General features: G+C 43.6%; 1 protein-coding gene across 2 annotated transcripts in view; it reads right to left on the bottom strand.

The window, feature by feature from the left end:
- Positions 1–16102, bottom strand: part of MYO1A (myosin IA) — a 239212-nt gene that overhangs the window by 29612 nt on the left and 193498 nt on the right. For both annotated transcript variants that reach the window (XM_069230771.1, XM_069230772.1), the window contains exons 20-22: positions 3468–3617; positions 3046–3114; positions 1120–1206 (exon numbers count right to left, since the gene is read on the bottom strand). In XM_069230771.1, the coding sequence (XP_069086872.1) occupies positions 1120–1206; positions 3046–3114; positions 3468–3617 (306 nt within the window). The remainder of the gene's footprint in view (positions 1–1119; positions 1207–3045; positions 3115–3467; positions 3618–16102) is intronic.

The following is a 16102-nucleotide window of genomic DNA, read 5'->3' on the forward strand; positions in this document are numbered from 1 at the left end:
CTGACCTCATTATCTACCTCTCTCACTCCCCTTGTTTCTTGTTTATGAAAGCACAGACTGATTAACAACCTGCGTCCTTGTTTGACAGTCTTTCTGACCTTTCCTTAAACTCTCTTGGTGCCACCCGCCATGGTATTTTGATCTCCCCTTCTTTGTCTACATATTCCTGTCTTCCTCTCTGTCACTCTTAACACAGCTCCCCTCTACGTCAAGTATATTTTCCTACATCCCTACTGCGTGCTCTTCCCTCTTTCTGCTCCCTCTCACTTTACGTGCCGCTGGATCTGTGCACTCTGTCCCTCCTAATGCCCACGTGAAAGGCCGCGTTCACCCAGCTCTCTGCAGGCCACGAGCACAGGATTCTTTGGCATACAAGTAATTCAGTAATAAACAAAAGCTGCGAATCTTTAACTTGCAAAATGGTCAATGTATTGACTACACTGTAAAGAAACATAGTAATACATATATACACAACACAACCTGATGGTTAGAATAAGGAAACCCGTGTGCAGGCGGATAAAATGATGATATCTTGGGGTGCGGTGTCGGTAAAGATGGAACAGCACTCAGGAGGCGTTTGGAAATATATATTTTCACAAAGGCCTGGCAATACCCGTGCAAAGCAGGTACAGTGTGGAGGGTGAGAAGATCTGCGAGGGCGGAAGGGTTATGTGGTAGCAGGGAGTAAACTGTGAATACTCCAGAAGGGCGGAAATACAGGTACACTTCTGACACTTACAGGTGAAATGTTTGCCACGCACCCTCTTTCCCTATGTCTTGCTCGCTTCCGCTCTTATCCAGTCTTTTTTTACCACACTATCTGACACTGAACGCCCACCCCACCACCCAATCCGTTTTCTATCTGTGCTCTGGCTTTTTTTACTGCCTGCTCCTTGTTTCCACAACACTGACTGTTTCACCACTTTCCATCTCTACCTGCCCTGTCTCTGGGATCTTTCTCGGCTTTTCTTTCGCATTCTCCCCAATCTCAGTCTTTTACCGCCCCTCTGTTCTCCTGCTCCTCTCTTCGCCTACCCATCCATCCCCTGCCCTCTCTGCCTTTCTCCTGGCGTCCTTGCGCCCCGCCCCCACGCTGGGTATTCTGTGAAGGGGGCTCACCTTGAAGCCCTTCCAGTATGCTGCAATGGTGCGGGAGGCCTGCTCGTCGATCTGGACTTGCTTCAGCTGCCGCAGGTGTTTCCGCGCCTGAGGAAACAGTCGTGAGAGAATAAAACTGCTCCAGGACACAGGGAGTCACGGGAAGCCAGGCAGACAGGTGACTAAAGACGAATTCCTAAAACAATCTGCAAGAGGAATGCTATATTCCCTGATATTTCTTCGTCAGGGCTAAATTCATTCCAGAGTTTCAGGATATACATGTACAGGATAGATGCACACGCAGTTGATGTAAATGAGAATAATATAGACAGTCAGCGGCTACCCTGAAAATCTGGTGCAAGGGGGGGGGATAAAATAGGACCCTGTACCCACAGCAGCGCAGGGGCCCTCCAGCCTCCTGGTCCAGTGAGTGTCCTCGGCCACCTGCCATCGTCACCCAGGATGTCTGTCTGGGTGTGAGAGGGGACCTCTAAGTACTTTGCAGAGGGGCCGTCTCAAATTCCATTACGCCCCTGTATGCAGGTGTATCCCTCGAGTAGCACAGTTGGACACAACTTCTCTATAAAGTGGTGCATGGATTTGGAGTTAATGTGCTCAACTCTTGTAATTCTACTTAAAAAAAGGTGCATTGAGTCCCCTATTCGTTGCCTTGTGCATTAAGAAAGCTAAGTAAATAAAAACATATATATATATATATATATATATATATATATATATATATATATTTATGTTAAACATTGTAATGTAATTAATTCACTAAGCACCGAGTGTCTAATTTAAGCTAGTTACGTTTTTCCTGATTTAAGATAGTCTTGAGACTTTTTAAAGTCGGTAAATACGGCATATAATTGCGGAGTGTCCTGATTTTAGACAGTGTTAACGCTGCACTTTCTGGCTTAAGACATTTGTAAGAATGCATTTCTTGATTAAACTAGCTTTGTGAATGTCACAAGCCAGGGAAAACCTTAGTTATTCCAGCCACTTAGAGCCACAGAGTTACATGCTCTGAGGTTGTATAATGTTGTGTACACACACTCCTGCAAATATGTACACCGGCACACCACAGCAAACCCACTGCACAGAGGATTGTGGGTCTGGATTTCCACAGTAACTCGAGCTTTTGGCACGTTTGTGGCTATTTTTGAAATAGGTGATAAAAAGCACCTTTTCGTGTATCAAACTGTAAAACCCCAAGTTTGCCTAGATATTCTACTTCATTCCATAAGCTGAGTTTTTAGGGTAACACCAAAGGCATGATCTGAAAGGTGCAGTTTTGACGTCCCTGAAAATTATGCTATAAAGTAAAAATTAAGATTTCTAGCCTCAAGTAAACTACAGTTATGTGGTACAGAAAAACGGTATTGTTTTAATTCCACGTAAACCTTATTTCAAGGTTAACAGTGGATTTCTAACCTAAATATATATCGGATTGGCTTAGGAGGACAAATTAGATTTTATCTTAAAAAATAAACAAGTTACAAAAATATGTTTATGGTACAGATAGCTAGCACAATATGATTTTTGTCTTCTTTCTTATATTGAGAATCAATAAAATACAGTTTTACAAAAAAGTAAACAAAATATTATTAGCATTGCAAAGGCATTTCAATTGAAAACACAAATATTAAATAACTGTGGATGAAATATATTTGTATTGAAAAAACAAACACAACGAAGATGGAAAATGTAAATGTAAATTTCCATTTAAAGTTCTTTTATAATTAGAAAGTAAAAGTCATACTTGGACATTCAACTTGTTCCCTAGGGAGTATTCACTACCCAAGAGAAATGTAATTTTTATGTAGGAATATTCACATGAAGAAAATACATGTCCCTGCCTTCTAATAAGATCTCTTTCAAAAGTTCTGGTGTACTCTTCCCAAAGCTAACCAGCCTGTAGTTAAATGATAATCCTTTGTCACTAACCTTCCATCCACGGACATAGGCCTGCACTAAGAGAGTGGATGACTTGATCTTCATGTAGCGCTGTCTTTGCTGAGAAATGAGAGTAAAAAAATACCATCAATCATATATTTAATGCCTCAGTCCTCCTCCCCTGCCCTACAGGTACAGCTTAGAACAATATCCTGTTAGATCAAAGCCTCTTAAAGGTTGAAGGGAGTGGGCAAACAATATCCTGTTAGATCAAAGCCTCTTAAAGGTTGAAGGGAGTGGGCAGAGTCTGCCACACGTCAAATTTTGGCACTGATGATTCCTAATTGATGTCTTTCAAAATCTCACAAATTTCTGATAGGCCAGTCTATCTCTTACTGAATTTACAAACACTTTTATGATTTCCAGATTAAACAACACAGGGCCCAGATGTGAAATGTGAATGTGAGGCTTACATGATTTCCCCTGAACCAGGCAGACAGAAGAATCTGGCTTTTGCGCATGCGCTGATATTCTGTTCGGCATTTCCATCCCAGGTAGACCTTCTGTATTAATGTGGCCAATTTGTGCATGCTCTGCCGCCGACGTTCCTCCAAGTCGAAGAGCTGTGTAGGAAGTAAACGGAGAATGTGGCTTCAGATAACGCAACACCGGAAAACAGACAGGGGACATTGTAGACAAACAGTGGGAATATCACAGGGTGAAGCCGAAGTCTCTGGAGATATGACTGGACAACAGTATGGATAACTGGCCAGCAGTTCTGCTAATTTCTGTCAATCACAAATTTCCTTAAATTCATTTTCAACTGTTCTATGAATCCTAACTTTATAAGGTCACAACTCAATCCATAAAAGAAACGTTAAATAAAAATATACAGTTTAATTCTTTTCCCGTGTTTAAACTTTACAAAGATGAAATCCCTGCAATTTTGTGAACCTGCTCCTTTCTTTCTTTGGCAACAAATTCAAATGTAATTGGGGGTTTAAAACAACATCTTACTTGGGCTTGTAAACAGTGGCCCTTTCTTTTGCAAAAGAACAACAGAACTATTAAGTCAACAACCTCCTTTTTAAAATTCTTTAAAAGTCATTTTAGGAGTTTTAAGTTAAAAGCACCAAATTTCTTTAGTCATAAAACTTACTAAAAACTTTGAAGAAAGTTGGAAATGCTAACAGAAGGATATAAAGGATATTTGAAAGGTTGGATTTTTAAATGAAAAAGATACAAACGTTACTTAAAACCTTTTGAAAATAACACTGTTACTAAGCCATTAGTTTAAATAGTATTTAGAAAAGTTTATGTTTTAAATGAAACAATTATCGAAGATTTAAACCTTTAATATAGTTAACCTTTTTAAAATAATGTTTCAAAGTTGTTTACAATAAACGGTGGAAAAAAACTAATTTTAACAGGAAACAAATATTTTGTCAACATTTTTTTTCCGGGTAAAGTACTTTTCACTTTTTCCATTTCATGATGTGTCTTTTCAGTTTTGGTGTGTTACAAAATCCAAAACCTAGGTCAAATCACAAATTATTTTGAGATAGTGAGTATGCCTTAAATAAGGTTACTGATATTATGCGGCAATGAGGGCCAAATTATGCAGCAGGTTGACAAAATTATACAGCAAGCAAAGGAAAATTGTGTGGCATAACGTGGCACAATCTGCATAAGTATTATTTCGTTATTTAGACATTTCACCAACTATTAATACTGTCTGGGCAAAGTTACACTTTAGCACCAATTTTACATCTGGATACAAGCAGTAACAGATGAGTCATTAGTTAACCTTTGAAACGTTTCGCCTTTGTGCACAACCACATTTTGGTGTATTTTTTTTAGTAACCTTTGATTTGGCTGAGCTAGAACTCTGGGTGAAATTCGGTGAAATCTGCAAATTCTATACAGTTATGGCCCCATGAGTTGCCAGAAGCTCTTTTCCACTCTGGGCAACTTTGAGTGGTCTGGTGCTTCCGAACTCGTAATGAATGGGCCTGGAAACTCAGTTTTACAGGGTGCAGGTCGACACCCAGTAAAATAAGATGGAGAGGGACAAGGGCTGAGGGCAGTCAACCAGGCAGGCTCCCATCCCCTCTCCAGCACCGCGGGGGAAACAGACACTGCTCCCTCCTTGGAGCGGTCACAGCCTCCCCTTCCGAGAAGCCCCTCCCTCCAGATCTGAACGGGTAATTACCACGTGCTCAGGACAGGTGATGAATATTTGCATTATCTCCACAGCATTGAGGAAAACCTGCGTTAAAAGTACCCGGTAATTCTGGGTCCAGCAAGTATTCCCCATACTGGAAAATTGCATTTATGGGGGATTAACATCTGGATTCGCAAATTACTGCCTGGTATCTCTCCACGGAGTTAATGAGGAACTCGGAATGGAGACTTTCGCATTTTGCCACCCCGCCAAAAAAACATCAAGCATGGCGTTGGGCAGCCATTTAAACGTTAATGGCATGTTTCACAAACGGGTGTAGGCTGTGAGATATGTCTGACTAGAGTTAGCTATTACAAATCATGTGTTCATGTTTTCGCAATTTCCTACAAATTCCTCCATTTTATGCTTACCACAAGAAACGTGAAACTTTGATGTGCTTGCCCACACTTTCTGATGTGCAGAAATGTTTGGAAATACATCTACCAAGATTTGTGAATCACCATTAAGTTAGGACTCTGCTGTTCATCAGATTTCTGTCAAATTTACCTGAGTACTCCACCCACAGGCCTTGGAAATGTCACAGACTTTTCGTGCAACTAACTGGTCTACGTAGGAGTTTAACAAAAGCACTTTACGAGTGTAAATTACATATCTGGATTATGAGAATGAGAATTGCTGGAATTGTGTAATTGTAATAACACATACGGAAGTGGGTAATTCCACCAGAATTGTGGAACTGCTGTGCTTGCAAGTTTAGGGTTAGTGGTGTGACTGAGCATTTCTTGGTGGATCACCAACCAGAAATCTGTGACGATGTACACATCCATAATTCTGTTGGTGTGTACATATCTTGTGCAGGGTGGTTCCCACATGCATGCAAATTTGTTCCCATATGCATGCAAATTTGTTCCAGTCAAAGACATGAGTAATTGCTTTTCCAGGGTGGGAAAGAGTAGCAATCACTTCCATATTTAATGGGGATGTAGGTGTTCTCCAAAACAAACATTAGTTCCTTTTAGATAAAAAATAAAAATAAAAATGCGTGTTCTAACGCACAAAATCATCATTAAGGTATGCAGAAATTTCCACCTGGTGAAACTTATGTATTCATTATGGCCTGATTCACGAGGGTACTTACATGTATTAAAGTTACAAGTGCGGAGTCAACACACTCGTGGAGGAGTCTTCACACTCAGGGTGGAATCTCTGCACTCGGGGCGGACTCTCTGCACGGTGCATGCGCTGTATGGAGAGTCCGCCATGAGTGCGGAGATTCCGCACTTGTAACTTAATGACACGTAAGTACCTTAGTGAATAGGGCCCTTAATTTGCACATTCAAGTACTGATGGAGATAGATGACTGATACAGACCTTCAGGAGTGCTCCTATGGTTTTGTTGTGAATTTCAAGAAAGTCAGAAACCTAGTATAAATGAAGGTACAACCAATGGGTGAAAAATTCTATTGTTCAAACTTGGGGCTTGGCGAAAAAAGCCCTAGGGGCACATGGCCTGCTAGTCGTTTATTGCCTGCATTTCACTTCTCTCAGATTGTGTGTATCAGGTGTAAATGCACAGGCTATAACCTTTTTCCAGGCATATCCAGTCTTGTAACTGGAAATCATCAGTGATTCAGGCCTTTGCCTTCCTGCGACAGGTAATCTTTCATGAGGTGCTTGACAGCTATACATTTTTGATGTTTCAACTCCTTGCCACAATTGAATACACTGAATAACTAAACAGATAGTATTATTTGCCAGGTGAGGAACAGGTTTGCGCACTACAGAGACGTGAATCAGCAACCCGCAAATCTCACTTACAATAGGCGTCCTTGGCTCCTTTTCCTACATAAATACCTACCATTGGGTTCTGCCTCTGACTGCTATACCATTACCTTCTTAGTTTAGTACCCAGTTCTGTCCTTGCTCTACAATAGGATTCCATTATAGAGTACATGGATACAAATAGATCCTGGCAGCATGTAAGGGACACTAGGGCGCATATATATGGTAACCCACGTGTCCTGCCTTCTACGGCAGTGTAGACATGTACCTAGGTATCGACAATGCAGCAGGTGCAGTGGCACTGGGTTTCAGGGGGGTCTAAGTGCACACTGTGCCTTAATCACTGACTTTTTTTTATCAAACAAAAGGATCTGGGCCCCCTTTGCTTGCTTACATTAAGGTGCCACCGAGTGTCGACTTCTTACAACACAGTTGTCCCTGTTGGAGGACTTTGTGAATTCTGTAACTTATTTTGCCTGTAATCCTTACTACTCTCTCTATAAGAACATCCCTGTGTTACACAGGCACCTTTCCTGCCTGTAGCACGTCCACCCTCGCACATTTAAATAACACGCTCTGTAGAGGCTCCGAAATAGAGACACACCAGGTCCTTACGTCGACTTCCTTTCAGTCAAGAAATCTGAGTACATTATTAGACCTGAATTCCCGAGACGTGCAAACGTCAAATGTGAGGTAAGGGCCTCGAATGTCTCTGTTCCTGACCCCCAGTGCTCTTTGTTTACATCCTAATGGTACCCCGAGCCTCTGCCAGTCCTAGAACCAGCCCTCTGCCTGTGTGTATTCACCCCTCTGCTGAACAGACCCATGTACAGCCGTGGAATGTCACTTGGGACCATTATGGGTAAGATCCACACTCTGTTTTGCACAAATAACCTGAACGTTTGTGTGCCAAAAAGATCTCTCATTGTAATTCACAAATTGGGATCCGCCTTTAGGCTGGATTTACCTCTGCAGACAATTTACAGATTGAGGTAAATCTCTGACCACCTGAGAGAGGTTGTTCCTAGACGCTGCTCAGCTAAAAAGTGATGAACACAAATATTTTGTCTTTCAGTTCCTGCCCTAGAAACTTGCTCGTGGAAAGAGCTAACTCCATTTCCAGGGCTGAGACCAATGTGTACTGTCCCATATTTTCAGGGCTTTGTAGGGCGTTGTCTCAATAAGGAGAAATGTAGCGCTCATAGAGAATAGATGTAAATACATTTTCTTTTGCACATTTCTGGCGGGCGCCCTCTAGCATCTCATCCACCTTGTACACATTCATTACAGATTTCATTAGGTTCCCAGGCCACGTGCATTGGGAATCTGCAAATCCCTGAAAAAGTGTAAAACAAGGCAAGTTACAGAAATACATCTACGACCACTGATTTAAACACTCTCTATGGTGTTAAAGATGAATTCTTGCTTAGTGTTTTAAGTACTGTTTGTCACTGTAACAAAGAATGAGGTGTGTGCAAGGAGCTTGCTACTGGTAGATGAAACGACCCAGGTTGTAAATTAATAATCGTTCACTCAATAGGTTACAGGTGTGTTCACAGCCAAAATCCTTTCAACAGCAATGTTAATGTTTTCACTGAAATCCTAAAAAAAGATAATCACATTGACAGTGTTGTTGCTGGAAGGCAGGCGATATTAAAACGAGAGAGAAAAGATAACAAGGATTGGTAAAACCCAGAGGTCTTGCGAAAGGGAGAGCAATTGGCTTTGGAATGTGGTGTAGCCATGTTGTTGTACATAAGCGTGGCTGCGGTTCAGCACGGCTAAAAGTTAGTAGCAAAGAGGAGGGTAGAGCAGAGTGTCATAGAGTGGAGTGGCAAAGAGTGCCATAGAGTGGCATGTGGTAGAGTGGGGTAGAATGCCATTGTGTGGAGTGGAGTGGAGTGGCGTGTTGCAGAGTGGAGTAGAGTGTTGGACTGTGGAGTGTCGTGGAGTGGCTTAAAGTAGAGTAGAGTGAATGGTGTACAGCACAGTGGTGTAGAGTAGGAAGAAGTGTCGTAGAATAAAGTGGTGTGGAGTGCAATAGAGTGGAGAGGAGTTTGATGTCGCACAATGTAGTGTTGTAGAGTGCAGAGGCGAGGAGTGGTGTGGAGTGTTGTAGAATGGAATGCTGTAGAGTGAAGTGTCAGAGTGGAGTGTTGTAGATGGAGTATCGTCGAGTGGAGTGTCGTAGAGTTCCGTAGAGTAGAGTGGAGTGTCACAGTAGAGTAGAGGGGAATAGAGTGGAGAGTCGTAGAGTGTCCTGGAGTGGCGCAGAGTTAGTAAAGTAGCGTGGAGTGGCGTAGCTTGTCAGGGTGGGGTGGCATTGAGTGCCGTAGAGTGTCATGGAGTAGAGTGCATGAGAGTGAAGTGGCACAGAGTGGAACAGAATGCTGTAGAGTATCCTGGAGTAAAGTTGCATAGAGTGAAGTGGCGTAGAGTGGAGTGGGATAGAGTGGAGTTAAGTATCATGAAGTGGAGTGGCCTAGAATGGTGTGGCGTGGCATACAGTAGAGTGGCAAAGAGTGGAGTGGCGCAGAGTGGTGTAGGGTCGAGTGGAGAAGGATGTCTCCAAGTGGAGTGGCTTGGATTTCAGTAGAGTGTGTGGAGTGGCATAGAATAGAGTAAAGTGGCGTGGGGTGGAGTAAGGTGGAGTAGACTGGCCTGGAGTGTTGTAGAGTGGCATGGAGTGGAGTGCTGTAGAGTGTCAATGTGGAGTGGCATAGAGTGGAGAAAAGTGCTGTAAAATGTCGTGGAGTGGTTAGAGTGTAATGCGGTGGCTTGTCACAGAGTATCGTGGAGAAGAGTGGCATAGAGTGGAGGGGTGTAGAGTGGAGTGCCCTGGAGATGCAGAGGGTGAAGTGTCATGGTGTGTCGCAGAATGGTGTGTAATTGAGTGGAATGTCACAGAGTCAAGCAGCATAGAGTGGAGTTATGTAGACTACGGTGGAGTGGCATGGAGTAGAGTGGAGTGGCGTGGCGTAGAGTAGAGTGAAGTGTTGCAGAGCAGAGTGGCATGGAGTAGAGCATCGTAGAGAGGAGTGATGTAGAGTGGAGGCATTGATTGGAGTGGCGTAGAGTGGTCTGTCGTAGAACGTCATAGAGTAGAGGCATAGAATGGAGTGGTGTAGAGTGGAATAAAGTATGCTGGAGTGGCATAAAGTGTAATAGAGTGCCAGAGTGTTGTAGAGTGGAGTGGAGTGGTGTAGGGTGGCATGGTATGGAGTGGCATAGAGTGGATGGAGTGTCACAGAGTGTTGTAGAGTGTAGTAAAATGTTTAGAGTAGAGTGTAGTAGCGTGTTGTACATTGGAGTAAAGTAGCATAGAGTGGAGTGATGTGGAGTGGAGTATCATGGAGTGTTGTATAGTAGCATAGACTGGAGTGGCATAGAGTGGCAAAGAGTGGATTAAAGTGTTGTAAAGTGGACTGGCATGCAGGAGAGTGTTGTATAATGGAGTGGCATAGAGTGGAGTAAAGTGGTATAGAGTGGAGCACCAGGTTGGAGTGGTGTAGATTAGAGTGTCATAAAGTGAAGTAGCGTGGCATTGAGTGTCATAGAGTGGAGTAAATCAGAGTAGAGTGGAGTGTCATGGTGTGTCGAAGAGTGGAATGTCATGGAGTGTTGTAGAGCGGAGTACAGTGTTGTAAAGTGGAGTAGAGTGTCAGAGTGGAGTGGCACTGAGCAGAGTGGCGTGGAGTAGGATAGAGTAGAGAGTCATGAAGTGGCATAGAGTAGAGTGGTACAGAGCAGAGTAAAGTGGCATAGAGTTTTGTGTGGAGTTATTCATGTGATATGTGCAGGCTCGGGTGTGTGTGTGTACTTACAAGGCCACCAGGACCTATATACACTACTGATGGTGAGGACAAGCAGAGATGCACCAAACAGGAAGCTACTCTGGTGTCTTATCAGCAGTAAGGGTGGACAGTGAGCTCTGCTCCGATGGCGGAACCAATGGAGACTTTGGCACTTCACACTCCGCTTGGAGCATGGAGTTTGGCCAAAAACTTGGCTGACCCCAGAACAGAGCTCTCCGGACTAGTGTTATGGACCACACAACAATAACCATAACTGGGCTGCACGTTAATCTGCCTGGTTGGCATGGAGCTGCTGCTGATGAGGAGGGCTGCACCGGTGCCAGCTTCAGATCCAGGTCTTCCTCCTTTCACTGTCCTCAGCAGCCTGGGGCAGAGGGAGGCAGAGAGCCAGGCTGCTGGCCACGGGGACCCTGGATTCAGACAGCATTCTGAGGCATTTTGTTTCGCTTTCTCTTCTGTGTGCACATGGGGGCCAGCATTGGGTATAGACAGTATTTTTATATGGGGGGGTCAAGGGGTCTGTAGTTTAGAAAAAAAGGAAACATACAGACAGAGCTTCACTTGAAAAGAACTTATCCCCCCAGAAACCATGGGAAAGGAAGTGATGTTATGGGGTACGGAGCTGGGGCCAGCAGGGAGAGCTGGAGACTGGGGGAGCATCAGCTGCTGAGTGTGGTCTGGCAGCCCCTGCCAGATAAGTGCAGCCTGAGAGACTGCCTTAGAGCCCAGTGCCCCCGCCAGATGTGTGTTGCCTCAGAGAGTGCCTTAGAGCCCAGTGGCAAGCAAGGATAGGCACTTTGTGAAAATAGCAGGCTGCTTGTGATGAGCTGGTTTGCTGCTAGCTAGTGCAGGCTGGGCCCTAAAGAAAGGGTTGCCTGGCACTGTGTGTAAGTGCATAGGAAGCGACTGAAAGGCTGGTGCAAGACAAGGGGTGTGCTTGCCCCTCCATAGCAAGTTTGTGAAGGAGGGCAGTTGGTGAAAGGAAGTGTACAGGACAGGTGGAGACTTGTGCCTGATCTCGGATGCGCTAAGCAGGGTCAGGCCCCCCAACCCTGCTTAGCGCTTCCGAGATCGGGCACATAATAAGCCAGAGTGGTACTGGTAGCCAGGCGGCACTACACCACATGCCGAACTTGGTAGAATTCCACGGAGTTTTCAAATAACTCTGTAGAATTCTGCAGAGTAGAACTCTGTGAGCTCTGCCCAGGCCTAATAAGCAGCAGATGTGGGTCTTGTCCTTATCCTCAAAGGGTATCAGGGGTATCAGGGCAACAATGCATTTTTCTTACATTCTCTTCTGGGTGCAGGGGCAGCTGGTAGCATCACCTCCCTTTCTCCTGTGGGGTGTTCATCTGAAGCCCACTTTAAGGCATGTAAAGGATGCTTTTTCAGACGCAGACTTGATAACTTTGAATATAATTTGACTGTGTGCGATGGACTGGGTCTCAAAGTGGTGGAGAGTCTTTGAGCCCATCACCGCCTAGGCAACCGAGCCGGGGGCAGTGTTTAGAGCCCTCTTGTGCCCCAGCTGACCCTCCTAGGTAAGCAAGAAACAAAGACTTCTGTGGCTGCTACAGACACGTACTAGTCAGGCTTTAAAACCACTAATAGACCTTGTCTTCCAAGAACCTTCAAATACAATCTTAAGAAACCAGCAAAGCGCCCCATGCTCTGGTACTGAAAAGAGCAATGTGCTTGTAAAACTCATATGCATACATAATAAGTAACTCTACATGAGAGTGCCAAGACTTCCACAAATGGATAAGAAGCGCTACAGAAATATATGGAAACAGTAATTAGAGCGGACACTTTCTTCAAAGGCACTGCATTGAAATATTGTCACTTTTACGAAAACTCAAAATACTACTGCAGTTTCTTATGTTTATGTTTACTAGAGAGCTATAACTACAGATAGCCTACATCATGAAAGCACTGTAAGAGGCTCATCAAAGCAGCCCATTTATCGCCCAGTCCTGTCACACGAGCTCCAGAAACATTCATTGAGAGGGAAGGGACAGAAGCACACATGGCAACACTAAGATGATGAAGATTGCACAGAAGCACTTTGTGCTTGGGAGCGACATGGAGCGGTGCGTGAGGAGAGAAGTAGACAAGGAAGACTGCTCAAAAACACATGCACTTTCATGGATTGCTACAGGCAAAAGAAAAAGAGAGAGTACCCGAAAAGCAAGTACTCGTGAAAGGACAGAAGAAGCCAGTCACAGGTGGTAAAAAGGCTATGCTTCACGGGAGGGACAAAGACATGCTGGAAGGGCTAAAACAAACAGAACCAACAAATAGAAATCAAGCAACTCTGAGTGACAAAGCACAAAGGCCAATGATAAGCAATAAGTGGAATGCATTCCTCGGTCAGCTTTCAGCATGTCCCCAATATGTCTTTGCAACCAGACAGCTGCACTGTCTGGCAGGCTTCGACCTAAAAAGCGAGGGCAGCAGACAGAACAGGAGAAACGAGTGTGAAAGAGAAAGGGGAGAAATAGATGAGAGATACTGAGGTGGAGGGAGAGAAAAGAGAGAGAAACGCATGATGACAGTGTGGTGTGTGAAGAAAGACAGGAGGAAGGTGTGCGCAGACATCGAAAGGTGGCGAGAAAAAAAAAAGGTGAGAGAAATAGGTGGTGAGGGACAAAGCTAGTTGGAGGAGGAGAGAAAAAGTGAGACAGGGAGAGAAGGGAGGATATAGAGAAAGAAAGACGGAGAGAGAAGTAATGAGAGAGAAAAAAAAAACTTACAGTAAGAGAGAGACAGGTTATAAGCCAGAAAGTGATATATGGTGAGAGAGATAGAGAGAGGTATAGGGACGGAGATGGTGAGAGAAAGCAAGGGGACCTAGAGAGGTGAAGAGAGAAAGAAGTGGAAACAGAAATAAAGAGAAAGAAAAAGCGAAAGGAAAAAAGGTGGAGAGAAAGAAGGCAAAATGCAGAATGGGGGGGTTAACAACAGAAATAGAGAGAGAAAGAGAAACAGTTGAATGCGAGACCAAGATATGAGAAGGTGGAAAGAATAGTAATAAGATAAAAAAGTGAACAGAAGCAGAGAAGAAGTGAAAGATGGCAAATTTACAAGAGAGAACAAGACACGGAAGAGGGACAAAAACAAAAAGGAAATAAAGATAAACTGTAACCCATTGGCACGACAGGTATTCATGATTTTAGAAAACAGGTAGAAAATATTACAATACTGCACTCAAGTGGACAGAATAGAATATTGCATCCAGAGGAATTAATCATCTGATACTGTCGACAAGTGCAAGAAACTTAAGAACAAACTACATAAATAACTCAGGGTAATGTTTGTGCCACAACATTTTAAAGATGTGTTCTATAATGTGGCTATTGGTAGTTTGGGTCTGTTTAATGCCCTTGGACACGAAAGCCGAGGAAACAAAGCTGGATTTGAAAAACTTTGCAAATTCATGCCCGTTAAGGGTTGATAAACAGGAATCTGGCCATACAAGAGTGCAGATTTGCGGTACTTCAAAAGGACTCACGGGAAAGGTGATAGAGTACTAGGGGCCTGATGTACAAATATTGCTGACAGAATTTCTGCGACCAGGCTTTAATTGTGTGATGTGACCAAAGTACTAAAATGTCACATTGCAAAATCTCAAGTCGGGGGGTCGGGGTTGCAGAATGGTCTGCCTAATGAATGTCAATTAAGGAGGTCTCTAATGTGTGACCCAACTCCCTCCCACCGTGATTAGCGATAAAAAATGGGATGGTGGGCCGCAAGGAATAGGAGATCCCCATCCGTGTTTGCTCTCCTAAACCATTTTTTTAAATATAGTTGTTGTATTAGTGCTACTATATAGTGCTACTATAAAAAAAAAATCGGGTTCGCAAAACATCGAGGGGGTGAGCAAGGGTCCCCTGAACCACGACACAATCTGCAAAGGCGTATCTGTCCTACCTTCCCCTTGGTGAATGGATTCCCATCTCAATTGACGAGTTGGTAACACTTCAATGGTTTGTGAACACAGTTATGGCCATAAATCATTGATATATGCCATTCAAATCACCACTAGGAGGGAATGCCCCTTTCATGCCACCTCCTAATTGTGATTCGGGCTAGATCGGTAGACCCATTTTGCTAGCTTGAAATGGTTTTACAACTTGCAAAATATGTTTAGTACATATCAAAAAAACATTTTGGAGTCTCAAATCTTATGATTTTGTGTATCACAGGGTTTGCAACGTCATAATAGCTTTGTATATCTGGCCGTTGATCACTATTCAGTGCTTCGTGGACCTCACTTTTGGACCTCCAGGTGGCAAACGAGAAATTAAGCAGCAAAGAAGGCATGGAATGTAAACTGATATTTGTCAGAAAGAATGACGATATCTGGTGTGATAGCTCGTGAGTGCGTTCTTAGCAAAATCACCAGGACGAGGAACTCCAGCTCTCAAGATGGTATGTATCAAGAGCCTCATTAAAGGCTGGTCCCTGGTGATGGACAAATGCTAAGAACGGGCAGGCTGACAGCTGGCATTGCCGTGCCAGTGCAGGAGGGTATATGTCCTGACACACTGTTCCAAAATAAAAATCTAAACAAGTTGTGGCCTACTTTCTAGCAGAATTGCTACTAATAAACTATGTATTTATTTATTCATCCGTGAAGCTCTTCGCAGCTCATAGACCAGAACGAGGGCACAGTGAGGGGGTATAAGGATGTGCAGTTGCAAAGATTAAGAATGGCCATAAGAAGTGTTCAGGACAAGTGTCTTGCAGGTACAGGAGCTGATAAAGATTTGGTAGTGAGTAGAGGGTCCAGTGAGAATGTTTTAGCCCCAACCATGAGCGAATGTCAAGATGAATCAAAGTGTAGGATTACAATCCAAGTGCCAAGTGAGATAGGAGTAACCAGGAATATAATACTCATTAGTACTAGTCGTAGGCCGAGCGGAAGAGATGTGTCTTCAATTTTCTATGAAAACAAGCAGGGATGCCAGTCCTGAAAGAGTATAGATTCAAACAAATAGACATAAACTCATGCACTCTTGCACACTCTCTCACTTAAGCATATTCAGGTACCTTAGCTTCGGTCCCCTGCAGACTCAACACATTAGTTCTGCTTTTTTTATTGTCAACAATTGACCTCCTGCAGGAAAGGGATATTCATCTTATAATTACAATGCAGATGGTATTTAACTCACAAAAGGTTCTGAGAAATTAGTTTGAATAGGATAAAATAGTAAGCTTTTAGAATAAGTAGCATGTCCAAAGACCCTCTGCCCTGAAGGTGGAAAGATGGCATCAGGAGCTAGACTTGCTTTCCTAACTGACCAAATTATTAGGAATATGTCAT

The sequence above is a fragment of the Pleurodeles waltl genome, chromosome 4_2 (assembly GCF_031143425.1).
Source record: "Pleurodeles waltl isolate 20211129_DDA chromosome 4_2, aPleWal1.hap1.20221129, whole genome shotgun sequence".
NCBI lineage: Eukaryota > Metazoa > Chordata > Amphibia > Caudata > Salamandridae > Pleurodeles > Pleurodeles waltl.